The following is a 26,066-nucleotide window of genomic DNA, read 5'->3' as shown; positions in this document are numbered from 1 at the left end:
GCCACTAGGGCTCCTAAGTCGGAATCCACTGAACAGCACACAAAAATAACAAACCTAGCTCCACCATGTGCCCAGAGATACCCTAGTCTGCCAGCAAGCCTCCTGTCCAAAGGCACTCAGCTTTCTCTCTCTGTGGGCTGGGAAGCCCACTGCACCGTCTCCTGCCGGTCTCTCCTGCTGCTGTTTCTCTGCCACCATTTCTCGTAGTCTTCAGTGTTATAGCTCTCTCTCTGTCTCCTGGTTCCAGGAACTTTTCAGTGCAGGGATTCTGGGTCCAAAGGACGTGCTCCACTCCTGCCTGTTCTTCCTTGGTGGTGGTGGGATCCTCTTTCCCGCCTCTGGGATGACTCATTTCAAGCCCAGTGGGATGGCAAAACTGACCACTCCCCTTGGTGGGCCACAATTACCCTATTTGCACAATCCTACCCAATCACTTGGGTGGGAGTTACAAAACCATGGCACAAAAGGCCATACGAAAGGGATCCACAGCACTGCACCAGTAAATTCTAATATCCATTTAAAAGTGGTATAGTAGTACAACAGGTTTTCCCTTGAAGAAAAAAATTAGCCAGTTTTCTTCTGAAATTGGTATTACTTTTCAATTCATGGAGCTGAGATGGAATTCCATTTGTGGAAAGATAAAAACATTACACTTTTTTCCATATGCAAATAAATCTTTTGCTGATTACCAAACAGAAACTGAGAAAAGTAATTGTTAGTCTTAGCAGACAGTAACCGAAGCCATTCCTATGGATAAACTGTGTTCTTCCTCTTATATCCTTTCACATCACTCAAAATGAGTGGAGGTAGGAACAGTGAGGAAAGAGAACCTGGGATGATAAACAACAGTATTTCCCCTTCCCCACCAGACCCAATAGATCCTTGTACAATACTGCTCCATACCGTCAAGTTTTCATATTGCCAGTTCCTGAGTGCAATATGAGGCTGGTTTCCTTCTGGATTGTGGAACAAGAATCCCAATGAATGTTTCTGTCTGGTATAAGTCCCATCCAAAGAAAGGAGTTTCATATCTGGTGCTTGACAGGGAAAGGTTTCTTATTACTAAAGAAAGAGACTACTTAAACTACTTCTGTCACCTCAAAAAATACCCTGTCAGTTTTTGAAGATAAAGTCTGAGAACGCTGAAGGATCTGTTTGGTTTTCACTGGGAGAAGGGAAAGCAAGAGAGTAAAGCAAAAACACCACTTGGACAACAGTCCTAGATGATACATTTGTAAAGTGCTTACTGCAATAGCTTACATATCTTTTTTTTTTTATTGTGCTTTAAGTGAAAGTTTACAATTCAAGTTAGTCTCTCATACAAAAATTTATACATAGTTATGACTTTATTTGCTATCCCCATACTGTGACAACACACTCCTCCTTTCCACCCGATTCCCCATGTCCATTCAGCCAGCTCCTATCCCTCTGTGCCTTCCCATCTCACTCCGGACAGAAGCTGCCCGTTTAGTCTCTTGTATCTATTTGAGCTAAGAAGCGTACTCCTCACGAGTATCACTTTATGTCCCACAGTCCAGTCCAATGCCTGTCTGAAGAGTTGGCCTCAGAAATTCTTTTAGTTCTGGGCTGATAATCAGGGGGCCCTGCTTTCTGGGGTTCCTTCAGTTTCAGTTAGACCTTAAGTCTGGTCTTACTAGAATTTGAGTTCTGCACCCCATCTTTCTCCTGCTCCATCAGGGACTCTCTGTTGTGTTCCTTGTCAGGGCCGTCATTGGTGGTAGCCGGGCACCATCTAGTTCTTCTGGTCTCAGGCTGATGAAGTCTCTGGTTTATGTGGCCCTGTCTGTCTCTTGGGCTAATACTTTCCTTGTGTCTTTGGAGTTCTTCATTCTCCTTTACTCCAGGTGGTTGGGACCAATTGATGCATCTTAGATGGCTGCTTGCAAGCTTTAGACCCCAGACGCCACTCACCAAAGTGGGATGCAGAACATTTTCTTACTAAGCTTTGTTATGCCAATTGACCTAGATGTCCCCTGAAAGCATGGTCCCCAGATCCCTACCCCTGCTACTCTGTCCCTCGAAGTGTTTGACTATATTCAGGAAACTTCTTGGCTTTGGTTTAGTCCAGTTGTGCTGACTTCCCCTGTAGTGTGTGCTGTCCTTCTCTTCACCTAATACTTGTCTACTATCCAGTTAATGAATAACCCTCACCCTCTCTCCCCACCCTCGTAACCATCAAAGAATGTTTTCTTCTGTGTTTAAACCTTTTCTTGTGTTCTTACAATAGTGGTCTTCTACAGTTATTTGTCCTTCTGTGACTGACTAAATTCACTCAGCATAATGACCTCCAGCTTCCTCCATGTTATGTTTCATGGTTTCATCATTGTTCTTTATCATTGTGTAGTATTCCATTGTGTGGATATACCATAATTTGTTTATCCATTTGTCCGCTGATGGGCACCTAGGTTGTTTCCATCTTTTTGCTATTGTGGACAGTGCTGCAGTGAACATGGGTGTGCATGTATCTATTCCTGTGACCGCTCTTATTTCTCTAGGATATATTTCAAGGAGCGGGATAGCTGAATCGTATGGTACTTCTATTTCTAGCTTTTTAAGGAAATGTCAAATCGATTTCCAAAGTAGTTGTACCATTTTACATTCCCACCAACAGTGTGTAAGTGTTCCAGTCTCTCCACAACCCCTCCAGCATTTATTGTGTTTTTTGGATTAATGCTAGCCTTGTTGGGGTGAGATGATATCTCATTGTAGTTTTGATCTGCATTTCTCTAATGGCTAATCATCGTAAGCATTTCCTCATGTGTCTGTCAGCTGCCTGAGTATCTTCTTTGGCAAAGTGCCTGTTCATATCCTTTGCCCATTTTTTAATTGGGTTGTCTTTTTGTTGTTGAGGTTTTGCAGTATGTTGTAGACTTTTAGAGATCAGACGCTGATCAGATTTGTCATAGCCAAATTTTTTTTCCCAGTCTGTAGGTTGTCTTTTTACTCTTTTGGTGAATTCTTCTGATGAGCATTTTAAGTGTTTGATTTTCAGAAGCTCCCAGTTATCTAGTCTCTTCTAGTGTTTGTGCATTGTTACTTATGGTTTGTACTGTGTTTATGCCATGAATTAGGGCCCCTAGCATCGTCCCTATTTTTTCTCCCAGGATCTTTATCGTTTTCAATTTTATATTTAAGTCTTTGATCCATTTTGAGTTAGTTTTTGAGGATGCAGAACATTTTCTTAATAAACTTCGTTATGCCAGTTGACCTACATATATTATCTCTTGATGTTGACTACAGCCTTGTGAGGTAGGTAGGGAAAATAATTACTTTGCTCATTTTATAGATGGAAGACTAGATAAAAGACTCGAAGAGGTTAATGTTTGCCCAAAGTCAAAGGATTAGCAACTGGTTTTGCTGGCACTAAAATCCAGATCCATGTCTTCCAGACTATTGATTGTTTGGCACTTCTCGGTGGCTAGGTAATGCAGACTAGATTGGAGGGCTTAGTGGTTTTCCAGTGTGTGACAGCAGACGACATTCTCCACTGTGTCCTCTCATTGATGGGAGAGAAAACTGTGACTTAAACAGGGACTGTGGGGGGAGCCCATAATACACGGGGCTCTAAAAACATAAAACATTCTAAAAATGATAACTGGTAACAAAAAGGGAATATATTCAAGACCAACTCTCTTGAAAGAAAAGCATTTAAACTGGGAAGAATACAAAAAGAAACTCCCTCAGTGCTGACTTTTATTGAACAGAAAGAAGGCACATTCCTATGGGTTTATATGCAGGACAACCCAAGAAAAGGCGGCACTCTGAGATTTTGTTAATTAGTTTAATATATGTCCATAGGAAGTTCATATGAACGCTTGAATTACAAAATTAGCTGCCATGGTCCAAATGTATGGGACTTTGAAAGCTTTTCCTAATCAAAAGATAGCTACACGTCAACTTTTATTTCTAAAATGTATTTTAAAGGTTTGTAAAACAAGGCTAATTCTAGGATTATATAGCATTAAAGTAATTAAATTTTATGTTATTTTCATTATTTTAATAACTTAATTTCATGAACTGTTAAAAAATATTATTCGCATCCCCCCAGTTTACATTTCTGCATTAATCTAGAGAAACATCCATGTGAAAAGTTTCCACGCAGTTACAAAGGCAGCAGCACATGCTGTTTTCACAGCAAGTTATTGTTACTGCCTCAGAACAGACCCGCAAATAAAGCATCAACAAGAAAATACCTACCCACCCTACCCCCACCAAAAAACCCAACCTTTTCCCATCCCCTACCCTTTCCCAACCCCAGCCCTTTCTCATCCTCAGCAAAAATTACCTGGTACGAGCAGTGACTTAAAAAATGCTTTCTTAATAGGAAGCATTTATAAAATGCAGAGATCTGAACAAGCTAAATGCTTGTGCAGATAGATGGGCCTCTCCCCTGGAGCTCTGTCCTCAAGAGGCAGAAAGAACTCTCAATAGTTTAGGAAAGCTAAGTTTTTAAAGTATATTTGTGCATATACGTGACTATTTCTCTGAAGGAATATACCCGGCCTCAACTGTGGAAGAAAGAAAAGCAGAGGGAGAAGCAAAGGTGTACAGCCATAACTCAGAGAATAGAGCTTCTCCATGAACATACAATAGATTGCAGCAACCAGGAAGGAGAACATTTGAGAGTTCACACAGACCACAGATCTGATCTAGGTGAAGCAGTTAGTTTTGCATGCATTTGTTATTCAAGAAAAAGCAGCATACAGTCACTTAAAATACAGCATTCACACTGTCATTAGCTCATGATATCAGGTAAGGAGAAAACTGCTCTTGTACTAGCTATCCCTAGTATTTTCCATGTATATGTAAGTATCCTAAAACCTACAGATATCCTATAATACTGGCATTAGCACCGCCCACCTACAAAACATATACTGAACTACATTACGGTCTGAGTCCCTGAAATTTCAATACCGCATATAGTGTTCTAAATTTTACTTATTTCACAAGTTTAATGTAAGACACAGAAGAAAACACTAAGCAATGTTTATTGTGCAATTTCAATAGTTATTTGTGGAATCTTGGTTTAAGAGCCAGACTTCATAGACATTTTAACTGCCTAGCTTAAACAAAAAGCAACAATTTAACTACCTATAAATTTCATGATATTTCTTCAAACATCAAAGCACTAAAAGCACTGATGACTCATGTTATAATTTAGAAAATATTGTAAAACTATACAGATTTCATATATCATTCCTTTTATGAAATAATCAAAATAGTTTGATTTTCTGGAAGAAAATTACTGCCACAGAGCCCTTCCAATATACCTACAACTTCTGTAATACTCCAAACCAAATCAGAACAGAGGATGAGATGAGGTTTGCTCAGTCACTTGGAGTATTTGAACTTCACGATGAGAAATGGACTGGTATTTTTTACGTTTCCTGTGAATTCAGAGCTTACAAAGTGGCACCAGTACTCAACTCTCTGGGGTGACTTTACATAGCTTTCACTTTGATTTGTTTCATTTTCATTTGCTTCTTCTCCAACTTCTTTTGCTCACGCCTCAAAGCAGCTTCCTGGAGAGAATCAAAATTAAGCTCTAAGCACATGTTAAGAAAAAAAAAAAAAACAAAAACAAACTATAATATTGCCTATATTATTATTCAAAACTTTAGGCTTGTACCGTACATGATATTTCAGAAGACAGTAATAAAGAAATTGCTAGTATCTATGTTGAATGAAAACTAAGTTGAAATGAAGCAAAGGTAACTAAAACTTCAATTTAGAAACTAAACACAACATTTAACTAGGCTTTGTTATTCTGGTTTGATTTCTCCTATACCCAGGAAACACCAGCCCAGCTTTCATAGTAACATTTATATACATCTGCCAAGGATTGTACTTCTGTGCAGAAAACTGTAAGAATCTTATTTGATCAGGTTAAAACAAAAACCAATCCCGTTGCCGTGGAGTCGATTCCGAATCACAGATATCCTATAGGACAGAGTAGAACTGCCCCACAGGGTTTCCAAGAAGCAGCTGGTGGGTTCGAACTGCCCATGAGGGCACAGGTTATTAAGTGTAAACCCCTTATTAGCATAGACATTATACGTGAGCACAATACTTTAATTCATAATGTTCAACTGGGAATTGTTATATTTTTAATAAGGAACTAGGAGGTTATACAGAAGGAGAGGAAGAAGCTTCAAGTGCATTACTTTCATAGTAAATTCGTCACTGATTATTATTATTACCAGTATGAGGCAGCCTTAGGGACTAGTCAAAGTATGACCTCACTCTTGGTTGATAGTGGTCATATTTGATTAAAGCTTATTTCAGCTCTAACTTCATTTTTTCAGGAACTTGGGGTAGAAACGTCCCCAGAAATAATACTCCTCAACTGGTACAGAATAGAGGAAATACAAGGAAAAGGCGAAGCAGAGTGTGCATGTACGTGCATGTATAGTTCTTGATATAACAAACTATGTTTCAAAGGGTGATCTGTAAATTGGTGGTTTGGAAACTACTGACTGTGGTTAGGTTCCTATACTAAATGACAAAACCTATGCAACTACATAGCACTGTAAACCTAGACATTTATCCATCTATAACTGGGCTACTTTGTAAGCAGCATGAAGAATTGAACTACCATTGTTAATACCACTTTTATGGAAAATGCATTCTGAATCTGGACTCACAGAGGCAGGAATGAACCCACCTCCTTTGGCAGGGCTGCTGCTTCCTGTGGGGCTCAGTTGCAAGCAAGCAGCAATAGCATATATGTCAAAAGCTATACTATCAGTGGCAGGAAGGTCCAGATAATTTGTATGAATGGGCCACTGAAGTCATAAACTGACTACAGTTTTCTTCCCTTGTCCCTTTTTCCATTTAGTTCATTGGATTTTCTCACAAGGTTCCCCTGCCTAGATACCGGAAAGGGGGCTTTCTAAAAAACATACATGGTTTATATCCACAAGAAGCTTACAGTCTGACTCAAGTAAAGTCTGGGCCTCGGTTTTCTTTAAATCTATTGTAGTTTCAAACCTTAGAAAGAAGTGAAGAACTCTTTTCACAGATAAATGAAAGGCATTGTCAGTGATTTCCACGTAGCTTCCTCACATTTATACATTAAAAGACCATCTTTATTTATAAAGAGGACCGCATAAACACAGAGCTATATTTTCAGGGAAAAATGTCCATCAGCTAAACCAAACCAAACCAAATCAAACAAAGAATAATGAGAAAGGGGTAAGATGCGAACAGGCCTGCGGTACCCTGGGCACTTCATTCAACAGCATGATGACTCCACCACACATGGCCCTTCACTTTTTCTTGGCAGCATGCCCCCTCCACACCTAAGAATTTTCTTCAATCCTCATGATTATTCTCATTAAAATTCCCATCTCCCAGAACTTTGTTCTCCTCCTCTTTTTTGATCAGCATTTACAAGAGTTAAAAATTTAGAGGTGGACTATGGCATGTAATTTCACAAAATATCAGAACCAGCTGATGTTTGAAACATAACATACTACCATCTAAAAAGCTCTTATATTTTTGTTCTGTTGTAGATAGGGTCGCTATGAGTCAGAAGCAACTCGACCGTGCTTAACAATTAGGTAAAAATAGAAAACGAAAATGCAAACAGAAAATTAACAAAAAAAATTAGACTTCTCCAATTTTATAATCAAATTTTAAACTTTCTATCAAGTTTATTTGGGACACGGGGCACATGTGCTGGCCTCTATAAAAATTCCTGATTTCTTTCTACCTCAGTAAGTACTTGGCTTGAAACAAGACAATGGAACTTTCAAAATGGGATTGTGTTGGGGGAAGAGGATAATTCATATCACTCTCTAGGCTCACAGACTCAATCTAATATGGGGTCAACAGAAACGATTCTTTATTCTTCTTAAAAGTGCTAACAACTGACAGAATGTCACAAGTACTAAGAAAATGCTTAACTTTTAGCTTGTGTACATTCCTACACAGAATTACCTTAACAGCTAATACTGCACAAACAGGAATCTATAAATCTCCTTAATTTTATCCCAGTGATAAGGAAAGCTTGTCTCACCTCCAGCCTGCGCTGTTTTTCAGGATCTTCCTCATTCATGATTCGCTCCTTCTCTGCTCTTTTCTTCTCCTCACGCCGAGACTGTGCAGCTTCCTGTCTTTGCACATGAGTCAGCTTCAAGAAGTTCTCTTCTACTCGGGCACGGTTCTTATCTGCTTTTTGTTTGCCCTTTCCCCAAGAAACAAAGTGTTTGTAAGAAATTCATTTATAGCCAATAGACACAAAATCCCATTTAGTATTCTTTTGTAAGACTACTCCCAAATATTTAGCACTTTCAAGTCAACTAGGTCTTTGCAGTCACTGAAAACACTGATAGCTGACCCCCCGGGGGAAAAAAAACTCAACAACAATAAAAGGTGCCAACTTATAATAAAGGCTTCCCGTCTTACTTCTCTGTTGAGTCGGAACTTTTTGGCTTTATCAATAGAATAAATCACCATGTTCATCAGGGGTAGCAAAGCCTCCATATCCTTTGGGTAAGTGTTACCTGAGCCAGGCACTGGAAAATAAAGCCATTTTCCTATTGAGTTAATGGCAGCATTAACACTTCTGGGTCATCCAATTTTTTCTTTTTTCTCTTTTTTTAAAAATATCAATAGATTCCTTTCTCCAACCTCCAGAGGCAGTTAAAATGCAGCAGAAATTAGAAATTTAAAAATATAGATGGTTTTCTTCCTGAAGAAACCCAGAAATCAATAAGCAGGCATGGGGTCAGTTTTAATGTAGTTTTATAGCTATTATTTAGAGAGGGAACAATACTCTCCTCAAGATCATTACACAGAAAACTAAGAAACCAGGCACAACCCAGAACACTTACCATTAAATGTAAACAGTAGTGTCCTCTTAGTGTCAGGCAGCTTTAAAGGCTGACCTTCCCTGCCACAAGAGAAAAAGCTTTTTTTTAGAAAGAACATAAGAAAGATATTTTCCATGTACACATCACCCAGTTCACTCAGATGAACAGATACCTGCAAATAATCAGCACAGCACTGAGCCTGACATCACCAAGCTCAAATACAATCTCAAAGCCCAAGAGACCTTTACAGGTCATCTGCCCCAACCATCTATCTGATGGATGCATTTCTTCTGCAACACGTTCTTCCAAGTGATTTTTACCTACAAACCTCCAGGGAAGCCCTCCAGGAAGGATACAGTGCATCTCACCTGGGGAGCCAGAAATGAGGCAATATTTAAGGGGCCCATATTTTAAACCATGGTTTTGCTTACGTTGATGGATATTGTTTTATTTCCAACTCCTACACTATCTTTCTATAAGGGAGCATCTTATTTCTTAGATTCAGAATAAATTTAGGGATAATCTACTGTGGAATATGTGATTTAGTTCTGATTGTCACCAAAGACTCCTTTGTAATCTTTGACTATCCAGCCCTCTCCTCCCCTATACACAAGAGGCTCGAGAAATGCCACAATGTGATACTCTGCCCCCAGAGTTGCTACCGAGCAAGGCAAGGATGATGCAACACTATCTAGAGACACATGGACCAGAGTAAACCCGACACAGAACTAACACGCAGATTGGCTTTTAACTGTACTCAACGCCACAGCCTAGAAGAGGGCTGTCCTTAACCAAAAATTTAGGTCAGGACCGATTCTACATCAAGAGTAAATTTTAAGTAGTTGTGCTCGCCCGAGACAGGCTGTGAATTCAAAGAACAAATCCAAACCCTTAATATGTACACCTGAACGGTATTGAGAAAGCCAGAAACTCTATGGGCATGGAGGGCTTCTAACAATATGCTAGGAAAAGATACAATCAATCAACTATTCATAGAAGGAAGCCAGAAAAGGCCATGAATTACAAAACGTACAGATTTGCAACGAATCAAACACAAGCATCATAGATTAATATTATAAATAGGAAAAAAAAAGAACCTAGACTACTAAGGAAAAAAGAGATTAGCAATTGAACTTTCCTAGTATCAGCCACTCTCATCCACCTCACTGAGTGGATGGCGTGTACATGCAGGGACACATGCAACTGGGACAGGTTTGTTTGCCTCCTATAGGTTTTCAATTACCTTGCACGATGCATGCAGTCAAAGCAAAGGAAAACTTGGATGCCTGTCATCAGTTCCCTCACTTATTTGGTAAGGGAAATTGCAGAAGCACTCTGCAGGTATTTCAACATAGAAACCTAGTGAGGAAAATTAACTTCAACATTTTTATCTCATACGTACTCTTGCATAATTTTTGGACCAGAGAACTGGTCTGAAAAATGAACGGATTCAATCTTGTCAGCATAGTGTGTAAGAAAGTGAACCATCTGAAAAAAAAAAGAAAGTTATTTTTTTAAAGTGGGGTTTGACACACTTCCTTTTTTCCATATTCACACTTCAGTCCTCCTTACTTTTTCACAATGTCACTGAGGTCAAAGTTTTTTTTTTTAAATTAAATTTAAATAAGATAAGGAACCTTTCTAAAATGAAACTAGTACCCTTCTCTAGTCATACCAATGATTAAGTTTCTTCTTACTGAATAGCTGAAAATTTGTCTCAAAATAATGCGCTAAACAAGAATGAAAATATAATGATAAAAATCTAAAATATCAGAAATATGAGGAGGACACAGAATGTGTGGCTAAATTGCCTCCATGAATGACTGCCTCCTTTAACTGAGATAAGAACTGCATGGTGCCTGGCTACTGCTACTGAACATTTTTGATCAAAGATTCAGAGTTTCTGGAGCCATGAAGGCTGGATGAACCCCTGAAACTATTGCCCTGAGATAGTCTTAGACCTTAAACCAAAACTGTCCCCTAAAGTCTTCTTAAAACCAAACAATAGTTTAATTTACTAGGAAAGAATGTCTGCCTTGTTGAGCACTGTGTTCTTTCCAGATCTATCTATGTGGGATCAAACTGACAACAGCAACTCCAAAGATTAGATAGGAATCCTAGCGGGCAGTGAGTTTATGTTAATGGGAGAAAACAACTAAGAAAAAGAGGGTGAGAATGGCTGCACAACTCGAAGAAAGTAATCAATGTCACTGGATTGTACATGTAGAAATCGTTGAATTGGTGTACGTTCTGCTGTGTATATTCCCAACAAAAACAACAACAAAAAGAAAATATATTTAAAAAATCTAAAATAATTTCAGGGGAGTCTTTAGAAACAGATCATTTTTAACTTACATTTAGAACTATCTTTGAGCTAGCCTATAGTTTTATATTAAGACGTACTGTTACTATTACACAACCAATAGAAAGAAAGGACTCTCTATACCTCCTTCTTCTCCCACACTAACTGAAGCACAAAAAAAATGGACTAAAGGACATGGTGAAAAGGATTCAACCTGAATTCCTTTTTCAAGAAACCTGGAAGCCACTGGCAATCCCAGGAACAATTGCTCTTGATTTGGAAAGAAGAACTTTTTGACTAATCAAATTGTTTTTCTGACAACTTAATCTATTAAAGAAGGCATTTTAATATTTGTGTGGGAAAGGAATATGTAAGTGGCACACTGTCATAAAACGAAGAACTTGCACAACGTGTGACTTTTAGGGAGGGTGCCCTTAATGCCAGGGTCTACAAATGTATGTCTTCTATTGCATTTACCTTTGTATCCATCATTCCCTCTGTGACTTCTCCCATCTCTGATAGGATGGCCAAGGAGTCTGGCAGTCCATACTTTGATCCAGACTTAGGTTTATCACTACAAAACTCACTCTAGAGGAGGAAGTAATTGAAAGTAAGATATGATATTTCATTATGCACAGAGACGACTTTTTTTTTAACTCGAGAGAATATGTACTGGCCTACTGGTGCTTAACGATGTACAAATAATATAATTATGAAGCCGAACCTCTACATAATAAAGAGGCACATTTTCTACATAAATTCGAGTTGGAACAACCTCACATACCAGATCCTGCATTTCCTTCTGTAGTCGAACCAAGGCTTTACGTGTGCCAACAGCAAACACATAGGTATCCATGTCTTCATCATTCATGGTTACTTTTATTTGCTTTAAAAAACAAACAAAAAACCCTCACGTATTAGTTTCTGTGGTAGGCAGAAATATTCTAAGATGGCACCCAAGATTCCTGTCCCCGGGGTACACATCCTCCCCTTGAGTGTGAGCAGGATTTGTGAATGATGGGATATCACTCTCAGACTATGTTGCATTATATGGCAATTAATCAACAGGGACAGTATCCTGGGTAGGCCTGGATAATCAAGTGAGCTCTTAAAAGGGACTGGGTCCTACTTGAGAGAATTGAAGGGCGAGAGGCCCTACTCAGGGAGCCGTGTGGTTAAGGACCTAAGGGTTGCCTTTGGGAGATAAGAGTGGTTCCCAGATGACAGCTAGCAAGAAAACGAGGACCTACAACCACAAGGAGATGAATTTTGCCAACAACCTGAATGACCTTGAGAAGAGGACCCCAAACTCCAGGGAAGAACGCTAGCCCAGCCAACACCTTGATTTCAGCCTGGCTGCTAGTTTGTGGTAATTTGTCACGCAGCAATAGAAAACTAATATAGGTTCACACAGGAGGACTCAAATCCAAAAACCAAACATAAACAAAATCTAAGTTGGACAAGTAAACAGTCATTAGCATTCTACATGGGACAGAGAGATAAAGTTAAAAGCCTAAAGAATCTAATATGATAAAACATGGCCCTATTTGTCGTACTAATTACTTAAATACTTTGAATCAAATAATTATCAGTACGTGGAAGAAGGTAAATGTTAATATGTGCCGCCTTCCTCTAACCCCATGATTGCACACTGAGTGGAACAAAATGATCTGTCCAAGTAGAGAAGGGACTATTTTTTGACAAGAGACATGACTTGTCAGAAACTCAAAACCAAATCCAGGCAGAAATGGAGTAAACTCTAAAAAGTTAGGAATTCAGTCTGTCCGCAGAAAACCAGAAGTGAAGAATACATACCACCTGATCACTAACTGGCCTCATCATCCGGGCCAGGACATTCAGTAAGTCTTGTCTCTTGAGGAACTGAAAAAACAAGAGAAGTAAGTTGCAACTTCTGCTTCCTATAAAGAATGGGTCTTCAGAGGAGGAATCAAAAGCTTCATCAAATACGCAACACATTTGTTAGTGGAAAGATGACTTTTAGATCTCATTTTAGGTCAGACTTGAAGAAATGAGATAATGAATTGAAATTAGGAATTAGAGCTGGAAGAAACTAAGAATTTATACATTGTACCAGAGCTTCCCTACTTACCCTCAGCTGGATAAGCATCCCCTCACAGCACACTCGGCCAGAACACCACAGGTTGTAGATGTGCTCGTTCTCCTGGTTCAACTTTCCTGTGCTTGTGGCTTCTTTGTTAGTTCCATCATCCCCTAGGGGTAAATCAATTAATGTGGTACACTGAAAATGTTGGGGCCCTAATCACCACCCCCTTCACCCTGACCCCAAAATGATCATACCTGTAAGGCAGTGAAACTATTGCTATCTTGCAGAGCTTTCCTTGGGACAAGGATTAAAATAGATGGGCATTTTTTCTTCTACTTTTAAAATTCTTTATTAGTATCTCCATAAAAAAAAATTAGAAACTCCCTAGCATTACTTCTACGTCCTTGTTAATTTTATGATGATCAGCTTGGAGTACAAATTTTTCAGAGTAGATACAAAATGAGGCAAAATCACTTTAAATGTCTCTGTCAAAAGTGAGCTAGACAGAGGTGAAGCCAACATGGCGACATATACAGATGCACCATGCTGACCCTCTGCAGCAAAGACTTGAAAAACTAAAACAGAAACAAACATCAGTCCTGGAATCCTAAGCATCAAATGAAGGGATAAAGAACTAGCTCAAACACTGAATGGAAGAAGAAACTGACGGAAAACAGGGGACGAAGGGAGATATGGAGTGGAGGTCCCCTAACAACTAACATGGCACAGCGTCACTACCTTGGAACACAGCCAGCAAGGATCCTGGACAGGGAGTACAGGAAGGCAACTTCACAGAGCTCCCAACAGGAGACAGAGCACCTGGTAGCCACAGAAACATGCTTTCCCACCTTTCACCCTTCTGTCTCTTTCACCACCTCTACCTCTTCCTGATGGGCCATGCCACGTTGCTCAGCTAGACAGCCACTGGCCTGCTGCCACCCTGGGTATATGCCCTGCCCCCACCAGCCAGTTCTCATGGTGCCATTTTTGTTCTCTTTTTTCCTTTTCTTCCTCCCTCCCACCTAGCCCCATATGCCATCTCCACCCCTTCCTGATGGGCCACGGTGCACCACCCAGCTAGAAAGCCACCAGCCCATTGCTGCCCTGGGTCCTCCCCACCCCTACCAACAGCTCCCGCTGCACCATCTTTTTTTCTTTTTTTTCTTCCTTTCTTTCTCCCTCCCACCTTGCCTCATACACCACTTCCACCCTTTCCTGCCAGGTCACACAGTGCTACCTCAGCTAGAGTGCCATGGGCCCGCTGCCACCCCAGATCCGCACCGCCCCTTCCCGCCGGCTCCCATTGTGCCATCTTTTTTTTCTTTTTCCTCTTTTTCTCCCCACTCCCCCCACCTAGCCCTGTACACCACCCCCCCTTCCCGTCAGTGCCCACTGTGCTGCCATGGTTAGTGCGTCCCCAGTGTTCAGGCCCGCTGCTGCACTGGGCCCACACTGCCCCCTCCCTTCCCACCACTGCTGAGTGGTGGGAAGCGAGCCCATACCACTCCCTGTCTGACACCCCCGCCTATCTGGTGAGGGGCTGTGAATGCTCCCACACTACTAGACCAATATCACGAAGCAGACAGTGCTCGACCAGTCCAACCCCAGCCACTTCACCAAACCAGTGTACAGCGAAGCAGGCTCACCCTGCCTGTGGCTGCCCTGCCCACCTAGACAAGGTGGCATGCCCATAGACGAGCTAGCAGCAAAGCACGTCTGTCTCACCCGCACTGACATATAAAACAAACAAAAAACAGGAGAAAACAAATGAACATACAATCAATAAATAAAGAAAACAATACCTTAATGTCTCGGAGATAGCAGACAATATCAAAACATATAAAAAAGAAAGACAAGAGGGCTCCAGCAAGGGATCCAAAATAAAGAATCACATGACCTTCCAGTAGAAGAAAAGGCAGTAGAACTATCTGATACAGAATTTAAAAGTCTAAATATTTAGGGCTCTCCAAGACATTAGGAAAGAGGTCAAGGAAAACACAGACAAAACCAAGGAAAAAACAGACAAAATCATGGAAAACAACAGACAAAACCAATGAAAACATAGCCAAAATCAAGGACAACAACAGACAAAGCAAGAAAAAAATTCAGGAAAAGAATACAAGAACAAAAGTGAACTAGAATGCCATTAATACAAATTATTCAATATTCTCTTACTGAATCTCCTATGAATTAACTTCAACCAAGTTGCAATATTTATCTTCTACACTGGAACCACTTCTCCAACAGCAAAATGATACCTGAATCTTACCAGTGGTATTTAGAGTTGTATTTTAGATCTAGAAAAAGCTTGAATTCTGATCATTTCCTCTCTTCATTTAATTCAGTAACTGTACAAAAGAAATTGTTCAACCTCACAAGGTAAAGCAGACTGACGTACCAAATGAAAACTCATGAGGGGAAATGGAAGCAGCCAAAGGCTACTCATTTTTCTCTAATTTCCAGGTCAAAAAAGTACTCTGAAATACTGTGGTACAGTGGAAAGAGCATGGACTTCGGAAGCAGGTAGATTAGGTTCTAATAACATGGTTGCAACTTACTACCTATAGGACCTTAGACAAGTTTTAACTTTTCTACACCTTAGTTTCCTCCTTAGGAGAATGGAAACTGTAGCCAACTCACAGTATTGTTGCAAAGATTAAATAAGAAACAATGCATGCAAAGCACCTAAAGAGCTAAGCAGACAATATGTGCTCACTAGAAGAGAAATAAAGTGTGAAAAGCCAAATAGAAGCGAATGAAAGGGAAGTTCACCTCACTGCCTACACAACTGTAGGGGTCCAATCAATACTTCAGTGTATACCTCCGTAAGAACCTGAAGGAATTTTGAGGGATTTCCAATATTTCTAAAAAATGAATTGAAAGCATTTATCAAGCTAACTAAAACATCAAAATTCCTAGCTTTTGGCCAAAATTTTATTAACTTGTTTTGATAACATTGATTATCTCATTGTAATCAGCTGTTTAGCAGTTATGTTGCTGATTAATGAAATATGAGGAAATTATCTAATACAATTAGCTCAGTATACAAAATCTAACAAAAATGGGATCCTTAGAATTAAAAGAAAGCATCCTCTTCAGCAGTCTATAAAAGCAGTTAGATGCTTATACTGAAGGAAGAAAAATGTTCTTACCAGATTGTTTCCAAGCAGGTAACTGGACTTATATTGGCCTAACTTACTGTCATGGATTGAATTGTGTCCCCCCAAAATATCTGTCAACTTAGCTGCATCATGATTCCCAGAATTATATGACTGTGTACCATTTTGTAATCTAATGTGATTTCCTTACATGTTGTAAACTCTATCACTCTGACACAGTAAGATGGATTAGCAGCGGTTATACTGATGAGGTCTTCAAGATTAGATACTGTCTTAAGCCAACCTCTTTTGAGATATAAAAGAGAGAAGTAAGCAAAGACACATGGGGACCTCACACCACCAAGAAAGCAGTGCCAGGAGCGGAGCGCATCCTTTGGATCTGAGGTTCTTGAGCTGAGATGCTCCCAGACTGAGGGAAGACTGATGCACCACAAGGACCTTCCTCCAGAGCTGACAGACACAGAAAGCCTTCCCCTGGAGCTGATGCCTTGAATTTGGACTTGTAGCCTACTAGACTGTGAGAGAATAAAGTTCTCTTTGTTAAAAGCCATCCACTTGTTGTATTTCTGCTATAGTAGCACTAGATGACTAAGACAGAAATTGGTACAGAGAGTGGGGTGCTGCTCTAACAGATAACTAAAATGTGGAAATGGTTTTGAAACTGTGAATGGAGAGGACTGGCAGCAGCAGAGGACTGGCAGCGGCAGAGAACTGGCAGCAGCAGAACCAGGAGACCAGCGTCAGGACGGCCCTGGAGCCGACCCATGCAGTGAGAGAGCTGAGTGCCTGTGTGCAGGAGGCTTCCTGGTGGAGTGGGGTGCCTCCAGGTACTTAATTGGTGGAGCTACAGAGCTTTGGAACACTTGCCACAGCAGGGCAGATGTGGGTGTGAGGCCTGAGGGCTGAGAGGCCACAGGAAGCAGAAGCTGAAGAGACAAGGAGCACAAAAAGCTGAGCTGCCTCAGTCTCAAAAGATATGGCCATGACCTCTGGGGTTTCAAAGAGTGGAGCAATGGCCTCTGGTGTTTCTAAGGGTGGAGTCAGTACTTAGATAGACAAGGAGAATAGTACGCCTAAAGCAGAGGAAGCAGAGTTGCTGTCCCAGTAGGCCTGGAAGGCAGAGCTGAAGCCCAGGGCCAAGGGTCCTCCACTCAGAATCTGGAGTATGTGGCCAATACTGAGTCTGGAGAGCAGGGCTATTGTGTAAGTAGTCTCAGAGAACCGAGGATTATTTTCACGCCTTGAGGGCTAATGTCATGTGTTCTGCCAACTTGCTTGGTGCCTGTTACGCCTTCTTTCCCTGCAATATCTCCCATTTGTAATGGAAATGTTACGCCTTCTTTCCCTGCAATATCTCCCATTTGTAATGGAAATGTCTAGCTTGTGCCTGTTCTGCCATTGTACTTTTGGAAGCAGATAACTTTTATTCTAGATTTCACCGATGAAGAGGAATTTTTGGATTTTGGACTTGGAGTTTATTTAAGACTTTTGCTATAATACAATGGGGTGAATATGTTTTACATGTGGCAAGGACGTGAATTTTGGGGGGCCAAAGGGTGGAATGTCATGGATTGAATTGTGCCCCAAAAAAATATCTGTCAACTTAGCTGGGTCATGATTCCCAGTATTGTATGACTGTGTACCATTTTGTAATCTAATGTGATTTCTTTATGTGTTGTAAACTCTATCACTATGATGTAATAAGATGGATTAGTGGCAATTATACTGGTGAGGTCTATAAGATTAGATAGTGTCTTAAGCCAATCTCTTTTGAGATATTAAAGAAAGAAGTAAGCAGAGACACATGGGGACCTCACACCACCAAGAAAGCAGTGCCGGGAGCAGAGCGCATCCTTTGGACCTGAGGTTCCTGAGCTGAGATGCTCCCAGACCAAGGGAAGACTGATGCACCACAAGGACCTTCCTCCAGAGCTGACAGACACAGAAAGCCTTCCCCTGGAGCTGAAGCCTTGAATTTGGACTTTTAGCCTACTAGACTGTGAAAGAATAAAATTCTCTTTGTTAAAAGCCATCCACTTGGGTACTTCTGTTATAGAAGCACTACATGACTAAGACACTTACCTACTAGGGTAAAGTTGCTCTCCAGAAGCTCTCTATGAGTGTTAAACCAGGCCTGGGCAAGGCGACTGTTTTTGTTCTTCCCAATGATATAATTCATGATGTAGGCGAGCAGACCAGTCACCATCAAAATTTCTAGATAATAACTTTCCCAGCTGTTCTGGAGGTGTGCAGGGACCTAAAGAAGCACAATCATTCCACTGAAAGTTGGCTGCAGCTGAAGGATGGAATGTAATGCATGGGATGAAGGAGAACGAGAAAACCTGTGAACAGTTATGGGTACTTTAAATAATATGCCTATTTTGGTTTTCCAGGTTAGCTATATAAAAAGATTGTTTAAGAAAACGTAAGGACAAGCAAATGGGATGAAAAGCTGGACAGCCTGTTATATTAAACTTGGTTCAGAGTTCTATCCCAAAATATATCTAATGTATATCCTTTCACTCATTCCTCGAAAAATAAAACTCGGAGGGCTAGAGTTAAAACTAGGAGTTGCTTCTTCAGGGGTGGAGTTTATCAGAACACTTGATGTCAAGCTCTTCCCTAGCTACCACTATTACTACATCAATACTAGTATATATCATAATTATATTTCTGGGGCAAATGACAGCAAAATATTTTGTTGGTTAGTTTGGAATTCAGAATCCTGTATACCTACATCAACAATTGTTATTGGGTCTTTATTTTTGCTGGAAGAAGTATCTGGTTTGTCTTCATAACCTTCAAATTCTTCATCATCATACGGCTCACTCTCGGTATCTCCGTCCTACAAAATTGAGGCACAATCTGTTTTCTTCTGCAAGTGTTGCCATCAGTCATGCCTCGTTTTTGTAGGTAACATTTGTAAAGGAAAATAGAACACCCAAGCAGCAAGCACAGAACACAGAGCGATTACATGTTTTTAAAGGAATGACAACTCCCTGTGCTTTTGAACCCAGAGTTCTAAATGATAAAATTCCCACCCACACACAGTATCTATTCTCTAGCCCCTCCCCAACCCATAGTTTAGAGTGAGAAAAGAAAAACCCAGTTCATTATGTGATCAATGTAAAAGGTGGGACCATACCACAAAACGTTTAAAGAGCTCCACCTACTGAGCAAAAATAAAGTTTTCAGGAAGTAAAGATCTCTTAGACCTGTCTTTTAATGTCTGGGAAAAGCGCTAGTTACAAATCTTCCCATCTTTCTAATTTCCCAGGAAAATCAATAAGAGAACCTCACCTGGGTGTCTGCATCTTCAAAATCTTCTTCTTGGTTTTCATCCTGCCCTTCCAACTCCACAGTGGTCTCCTCTTCATCATCTTCAGTGGTTATCACCCGTTGAGGAGACTGAGTAACAGAATCTTCCATAACATCCTCAAATTCAGCAAAATCATTATCATCATACTCTACTAGGTCTTCCTCATCCTCAAAATCATCAAACTTCGCTTCAGATAAGCTCCCAAACACCAAAAGGACAACACAGAAAGTGTGGAAGCCTTTCATTGCACCTTAAAAATAAGTTAAAAACAAAAAACAAAAAACCCTCAAATGGACCGTCTAGTCGACATATACCATTAGATTTTGTGAACAGTTAAAATATAAATTTTCAAACCTCCTCTGATTTTCTCTTATTCAATACCATTTAATTCCGAATACCACTGTATAAGGAACAATGAAGTCGGGGAGACGAGGGCTGGGTTCTACTCTGGACCCTGTTACTTCTTATCTGTAAAATCTTGAACAAGTCATTTAATTTCTTTAGGTTGGGTTCCCTAAAATTTTTTTTCCGTTTACATGATTGAGTATTCAGTAAGCATTAATTGAGAGCCTATGAAAGCTTTATATATGAACTAGGAAGTATAACTAAAGAAGGATATAAGACGCAAATATTTATCTGTTAGCGGTAAGAACAGTAAGTGAATAGAAAAGTCATTCATCCTTAGATTAACACTGAACATAACATACGCGTGCGTGTGTGTGTTTACCAATCATCATCATATAAGCAAACACTTACAACACTACATGCCAGGCACTATCCTAAAAGCTTTACAAAAAATAATTTAATCCTAAAACAACTCTTTGAGGAAAGTATTATTGTTCTCCCCATTTCACAGATAAGAAACATGAGGCACAGAGATGCTAAGTAACACAACTACCAAGTGGCACAGAGCTGTGATTTGAACCCAGAATTTGCCTCCAAAATCCATGTTATAAAACACTATGCAGGCTGCTTCTCGTAAGTGAGCTGGTGGCTGTGATTTCCTATTGCATCCTTAAAATGGCACTTTTCTGCTAACAAACTGTTCCTAGTGTGTATGGTGGAAATAAGTACATTAACATTTCATAGCTTTCTAAAAGAACACTAGGTATTCTACCACCTGAACAAGTTTGTGAACCAACAAATTTAATGGAATCAGATCTGTGACAAAACTACACACCAAGCGATATGAGAACGTGGAGAACAATGCAATCAGTTTTACCAAACAGGTAAGGCTTTACAAAAAAGGAGAGAACACTTGAGCTGGAACTTAAGGAGCAGTTGGACTTCAACCATCAATCTATTTAAGCTATATTTTTAGTTGTGTTATCTCATCTAAACACTCGCCATACATCAACTGTCTGACAGACGTGCCCATTTTGATGCCCTACAAACTTTTTCTGTATAGCATCAGACGGTAAATATTTTAGGCTCTACAGGCCACATATGGAGCTCTGGTGGTGCAGTGGTTAGGAGCCTGGCTGCTAACCAAAAGGTCAGCAGTTCGAATTCACCAGACGTTCCTTGGAAACTCTATGGGGCAGTTCTATTCTGTCCTATAGGGTCCTTATGAGTCAGAAGCGACTCTATGTAAATGGGTTTTTTTGGTCTAGGCCCCATATGGTCTCTATCACATATTCCTCTTCTTTTTTTAGGTTTTTAAATAAATCTTTAAAAATGTAAAAACCATTCTCAGCTTGCAGATGCAAAAACAGGTCGCCTCTCAAACAGTCCATACAGTCACTTCCAACTCAACAGGTATTTGAATTTCTCTATTTGCATATTAATATCAATCCCATCTTTCCAGTCTTACTTGTTGGGAAAAAAAACCAAGAAGTCTAATTTCTCACTTCCCTCTGTCTTTGAAACCTAATCAGTCATCAAATCCTGGTGTTTCCTTCTTCAAGTCTCAAAGCCATCCTGATAATCCAAGCTATGATCATCTGCTCAAGAATCGTAGTAGTATCCTAAGGGGTCTCCCCTGCCTCAACTTTCTCCCTAAAAACCACCATCGCTTTCTAAAACACAATATTTGCTACATAAGGATTCAATCATCATCAAATGCTAATCAACTTCTGCAGAATATGAAAACTCCTGAATTTCACTGCTTTTCATATAATGATCCTACCGTTACCTAATCAAATAAAACTTTACTGAGCAAATCACCATAATAGATACTATGCCAAGATGAGTAAAACATGATTCCTGAATAATCATAAATTTGTACAGGAATTTAGCTTTAAGGTTATGTGTTACAGTGTTACTTAGGGTAGTGAAAATTTTGATACTATTTGGTTAAACTATAAGTACATCCAAAAAACAAATTTACTTCTTGCCTATTAAAAATTGCTACAAATGAACAGTTAGAACCTAGGTTTGTTTTAGATAAATGCACATAAAGAAAAAGGGCCTAGGACATACATCTAGAAATAAATAGTAGTTATTTTGTAGGGCAGGATGACAGGTATTTTGCCCTTAGTTTTCTTATGTTTCTATGATATACTTTTGTAACAAAAAGCAGCAGTTCTTTAAAACAATTAAGATTATGGTTCCTGCACTCCAGGAGAGGAACTGCAGGGTGAGGAATGGCATTTAAAAACCTGAAAACATGTATTTTAGGAGTCTGATATGATGGAGCATTGAGTTTGTAGATCCAAGTGGAGGAAATGAGGTTGGAAGGACCAGCAGGGGCCAGATCACAAGGATCCTTATTTAGATGCCATACTAACAAGTTTGGGTAAATGGAAGCAACTGAAGGATTTTAAGTAGGAGCATGATACCATCAGTTTTCTAACTCAGCCCTGACAGCTCATATGTAGAGTGCATTGGAGAAAGGTACTTGAGGCAGGACAAACAGGAAGTAGCTGACAAAAACAGGTAAGAGATGAAACAGGATTAAACTGGAGGTGGCACTGGGAATAAAGACAGATTTGAGGGGTATCTAAGAATTACATTTGTCAGCATAAAGTAACTGGATACAGGAGATATGAGGAAGGAAGATCTAGGGTGATCCCAAATTTTGGCTTGATGAATAGCTGAACAAAACCATTCTTAATTGAGACAGAACAATAAAGGAGGAATGAACTGGGGGGAAAAGTAATAAATCCATTTAGTATCTGTTGAAAGGGTTTCAAGCAGCATATTAGACGATTTACATTTACTCTTTTAATTCTCACTATATCCCTAAAAGGTAGGTATTGCAACCCACTTTTCAGAGGGAGGAAAGGAAGTGGGTGAAAATTTAAGTCTGGAGTTCAGGATACAGGACTGAGCTGGGAACAGAGATGGTATGGTAATGGGTAAGATCACCCAGCGAGCATTTTGTTGTTGTTAACCAACAACAAATACAGAGCAAAAAAAAAAATCTTGAAACAAATCGTAACAGCTAACAGATAGACATAATAGGAAGAATTGGAGTGAAAAAAGAAGGGAGAAACTAAACAGGAAGACAAAAAAGAACAGATTCTAGTCAAAGCAGTATCATAGAAATAAAAACTGAAATAAGTTTTTAAGAAGGAAGCAGAACTGTTTCAATTGCTGCAGAAAATTGAAGATAGATATGGACCAACAATTTCAAATGTTAATAAGAAAATCATTAGTGGCAACTGCAGGGAAGTAGTGAGGATGGAAGTCAGAATGTAGGGAGTTGAATAGTAATGGAAGTAAGAGGCAGCAAAAGGAAGTATGCAATACTCTTTCAAGGTGGTCTGGGCCAGTGAATATTCTAAATTTACATCACTGTAAATTCTTACAGGAATTAGTTCAGTATCAAAGGGCATTGCCCAATACCTTGCAGCTCATTGATGCTCAATCAATATTCTTTGAATTGGTCAAAGTTCGTAAGTATAGAAAGGCACAACTGATTTTGAGAAATACCATAGGGAATAGGCTAACAGTGCATCCTTTCCTGTATTTTGTTGGAAAGCATGGCTGCCTTCTCGATGCCAGTCTCAAAGAGGTTTGTGATGTGTCTCCAAACATCCCTAATTTCCTACAATAATTTTTTATTAATGAATGCTGCTAAACTATAGAGTGGATATTTTCAGCTTCATTAGTTCTAAAGGTAATCAATCCCCTAAGTTATTATCTGTTAAACTTTCTCTTGTAAGTTTCTAGGATTTTTCATTTAGTTCTCATGTTCTGATATTTGGTCAAAAGTGGAAGAAACATGAAAAAGAGCACTTACTTTGGTGAAGTTAGATTTAGTTTAAAATGTCAGCTCCATTGTTTACCAGCTCTATGATCTTGGGCCAATTACTTAAAGGTCCCTGTTCCTCATATGCCAAAAAAAAAAAAAAAAAAGTGTATCACTCACTACTTGTCTCATAGGGCTACAGTGAGGATTATAGGAGATATGTGCCAAGTCTGGAGCCCTAGTGGCACAGTGGTTTAAGAGTTTGGCTGCTAACCAAAAGGTCGGCAGCAGCTCCTTGGAAACTCTATGGGGCGGTTATATTCTGTCCTATAGGGTCACTATGAGTTGGAATCGACTCAATGGCAGTGGATTTGGTTTTTCGGTTTTGGCATGTCAAGTCTTGACACACTGCCTGGCACACAGAAGGCACTCAAATATTAGTTCCCGTTCCTTCCTTCCCCTCTTGCTTATGATTTAAAAAACTTCATTTGGTTTAGTTTTTTCTGATTCCAGTCTTAAACTTCTACAAATAAAAACTAAAGCTTTTAGCACTGGCACAATCAATTCGATTAATGGCCTGCCACCAAAAAAAAAAACCCCAAACTTGTTGCCGTCAAGTTCATTCCGAGTCACAGCGACCCTACAGGACAGAGTAGAACTGCCTCACAGGGTTTCCAAAGAGCGGCTGGTGGACTTGAGCTGCTGACCTTTTGGTTAGCAGCGGAGCTCTTAATCACTACACCACCAGGACGCCAATGGCCTGCCACAGATCTCATCATTTCGAACTGAATTTCCACTCAGAATGTTCATACCACAGAAGTATTTAAGATAACTCAGCCTTGTAACAGGACTCCTGCAAGGTTATTTAGGTTAAAATTATCCAAGCCATTTGTGGGCTTCCGTCTCCGAAGTCTCTCTACTGCACCTGTCAACTTATTTCTCCCAGGGACAACTCCCTGCCAGGTCACCCACTAGGCTGGGACTCCTGGGACAGGCAGCAGAGGACGGAGGCAGTGCATAAGCACTAACAAGTCTGCTTTGATTATCTTCTGAAAGCTTACTCAGTAGTCTCTCAGCCATAGAGTTCGGATTTAAAAGCGAAATTCAAAGAAGAGGGGAAATCATTTATTCCTCGCTGCCATTCCGAGATTAAGCCTCTCTGACAACGGTCAGAATACGAGACCTCTGGAAATAACGTAGATATTCTTGGATAAAAACATATCTTATGCCAGAAACCTTCAGACAAGACTTGCCACAGAAGTTGCTTCTGCTAACCACCCGTGTTTAGTCTTTCAACCCCACGGGGGAATTAATTAATTCTGACGGCTAAAGTTCACTCTTTCTGCTGCACACTGCAAGTTTCCTCTAGCTATGCCCTTCTTGTTGGTATCTGATCACAACTCTGGGGGCAAGTTCTCGAAAACCGTTAAAATCACCCCAGCCCTGACAGGCCAACAGAAAATTTGCCTTGCGGTAAATTAATTTATCATCATTTATTATTATAGTTAAGAAAGTCGGGCAGAGGAGAGAAGGCGCGGGACTGATGCGTGTCACCACACGCCGGACCTACGGGGCCAGGGTGAGAAACACGATCCGGTAGGCCACGCAACTCTCAAGAGTCACCGCTCGGCCTGTACCGGCCCCACCGACTAACGCGTAGGGGCCCGCTCCCTACCTGTACCGGAGGCCAAACCCTGCCCAGCGCTCCTGAGGCCGCTACCTCTACCCCTCCTGCCTCTCGGCCTGGCCACTGCCTTCGCCGTCGCGCGGTGACTGCCCACCCCCGCGCCTGATGCCTCTAGGACACAGCGGAACCAAACAGCTCAGTCATCCCAAGAAACACTTTGCGTAACCTCCATCATCCGTTACGTAGAATGCGTGCGGCTCGTCCGCGCCTGCGCGCGGCGAGGTGGGGGGGAGGAACGTAGCCTCGGGGACCGCGCGAGACCACTCTTTCCCTCCCCTCCCCCACGCCTAGCTGAGGCGTGATTGGGCTGCTGGGAAAATTACATAATCCCCGCCCCTGGGCCAGAACTGCCCTAGCCGATCCCAGCCCTCGCCACTAGAGTTCAGTCAAGTTGACATCAATGCAGGACGGGTGCTCCGGAAGCTAAAGGTGCCCATGCTCTATGGGACCACGTGGCCAGAGGCATACGGAGAAATGTTGCCCAAGTCATCTTTGCAAGGAACCAGCGGTTAGGAGATCGACATTTTTATGTAAATGTGGTTTCCGCCCAAGCCCTTTTCTCTTGGGAGTTTTGGTCAGTTCCCTGTCCGCTGCCACTCTTT

At 40.6% G+C, this 26,066-nt stretch overlaps 1 protein-coding gene across 3 annotated transcripts; it reads right to left on the bottom strand.

Annotated features, from left to right (window-relative positions):
• Positions 1 to 4,993: 4,993 nt before the first annotated feature.
• CCDC47 (coiled-coil domain containing 47) lies at positions 4,994 to 25,624 on the bottom strand. Of its 3 annotated transcripts, none has more exons than XM_023729361.1 (14): positions 25,453 to 25,624; positions 23,829 to 23,916; positions 19,624 to 19,892; positions 19,061 to 19,168; positions 18,406 to 18,580; positions 13,250 to 13,371; positions 12,955 to 13,020; positions 11,924 to 12,025; positions 11,617 to 11,727; positions 10,240 to 10,325; positions 8,859 to 8,917; positions 8,431 to 8,540; positions 8,042 to 8,209; positions 4,994 to 5,543 (listed from the first exon to the last, which is right to left on the bottom strand). In XM_023729361.1, the coding sequence occupies exons 3-14, from the start codon at positions 19,885 to 19,887 to the stop codon at positions 5,463 to 5,465; spliced, it is 1,452 nt and encodes a 483-aa protein (XP_023585129.1). In that variant the 5' UTR covers positions 19,888 to 19,892; positions 23,829 to 23,916; positions 25,453 to 25,624; the 3' UTR covers positions 4,994 to 5,462. The 3 variants fall into 3 exon arrangements, with proteins under 3 accessions (XP_023585129.1, XP_023585130.1, XP_012410346.1); XM_023729362.1 differs by having other exon boundaries at positions 23,829 to 23,910; XM_012554892.2 differs by lacking the exon at positions 23,829 to 23,916.
• Positions 25,625 to 26,066: the final 442 nt, after the last annotated feature.

The sequence above is a fragment of the Trichechus manatus genome, unplaced genomic scaffold (assembly GCF_000243295.1).
Source record: "Trichechus manatus latirostris isolate Lorelei unplaced genomic scaffold, TriManLat1.0 scaffold00028, whole genome shotgun sequence".
NCBI lineage: Eukaryota > Metazoa > Chordata > Mammalia > Sirenia > Trichechidae > Trichechus > Trichechus manatus.
Note: the sequence above shows the minus strand (reverse complement) of the source record. Positions and strands in the feature narration are given on the sequence as shown.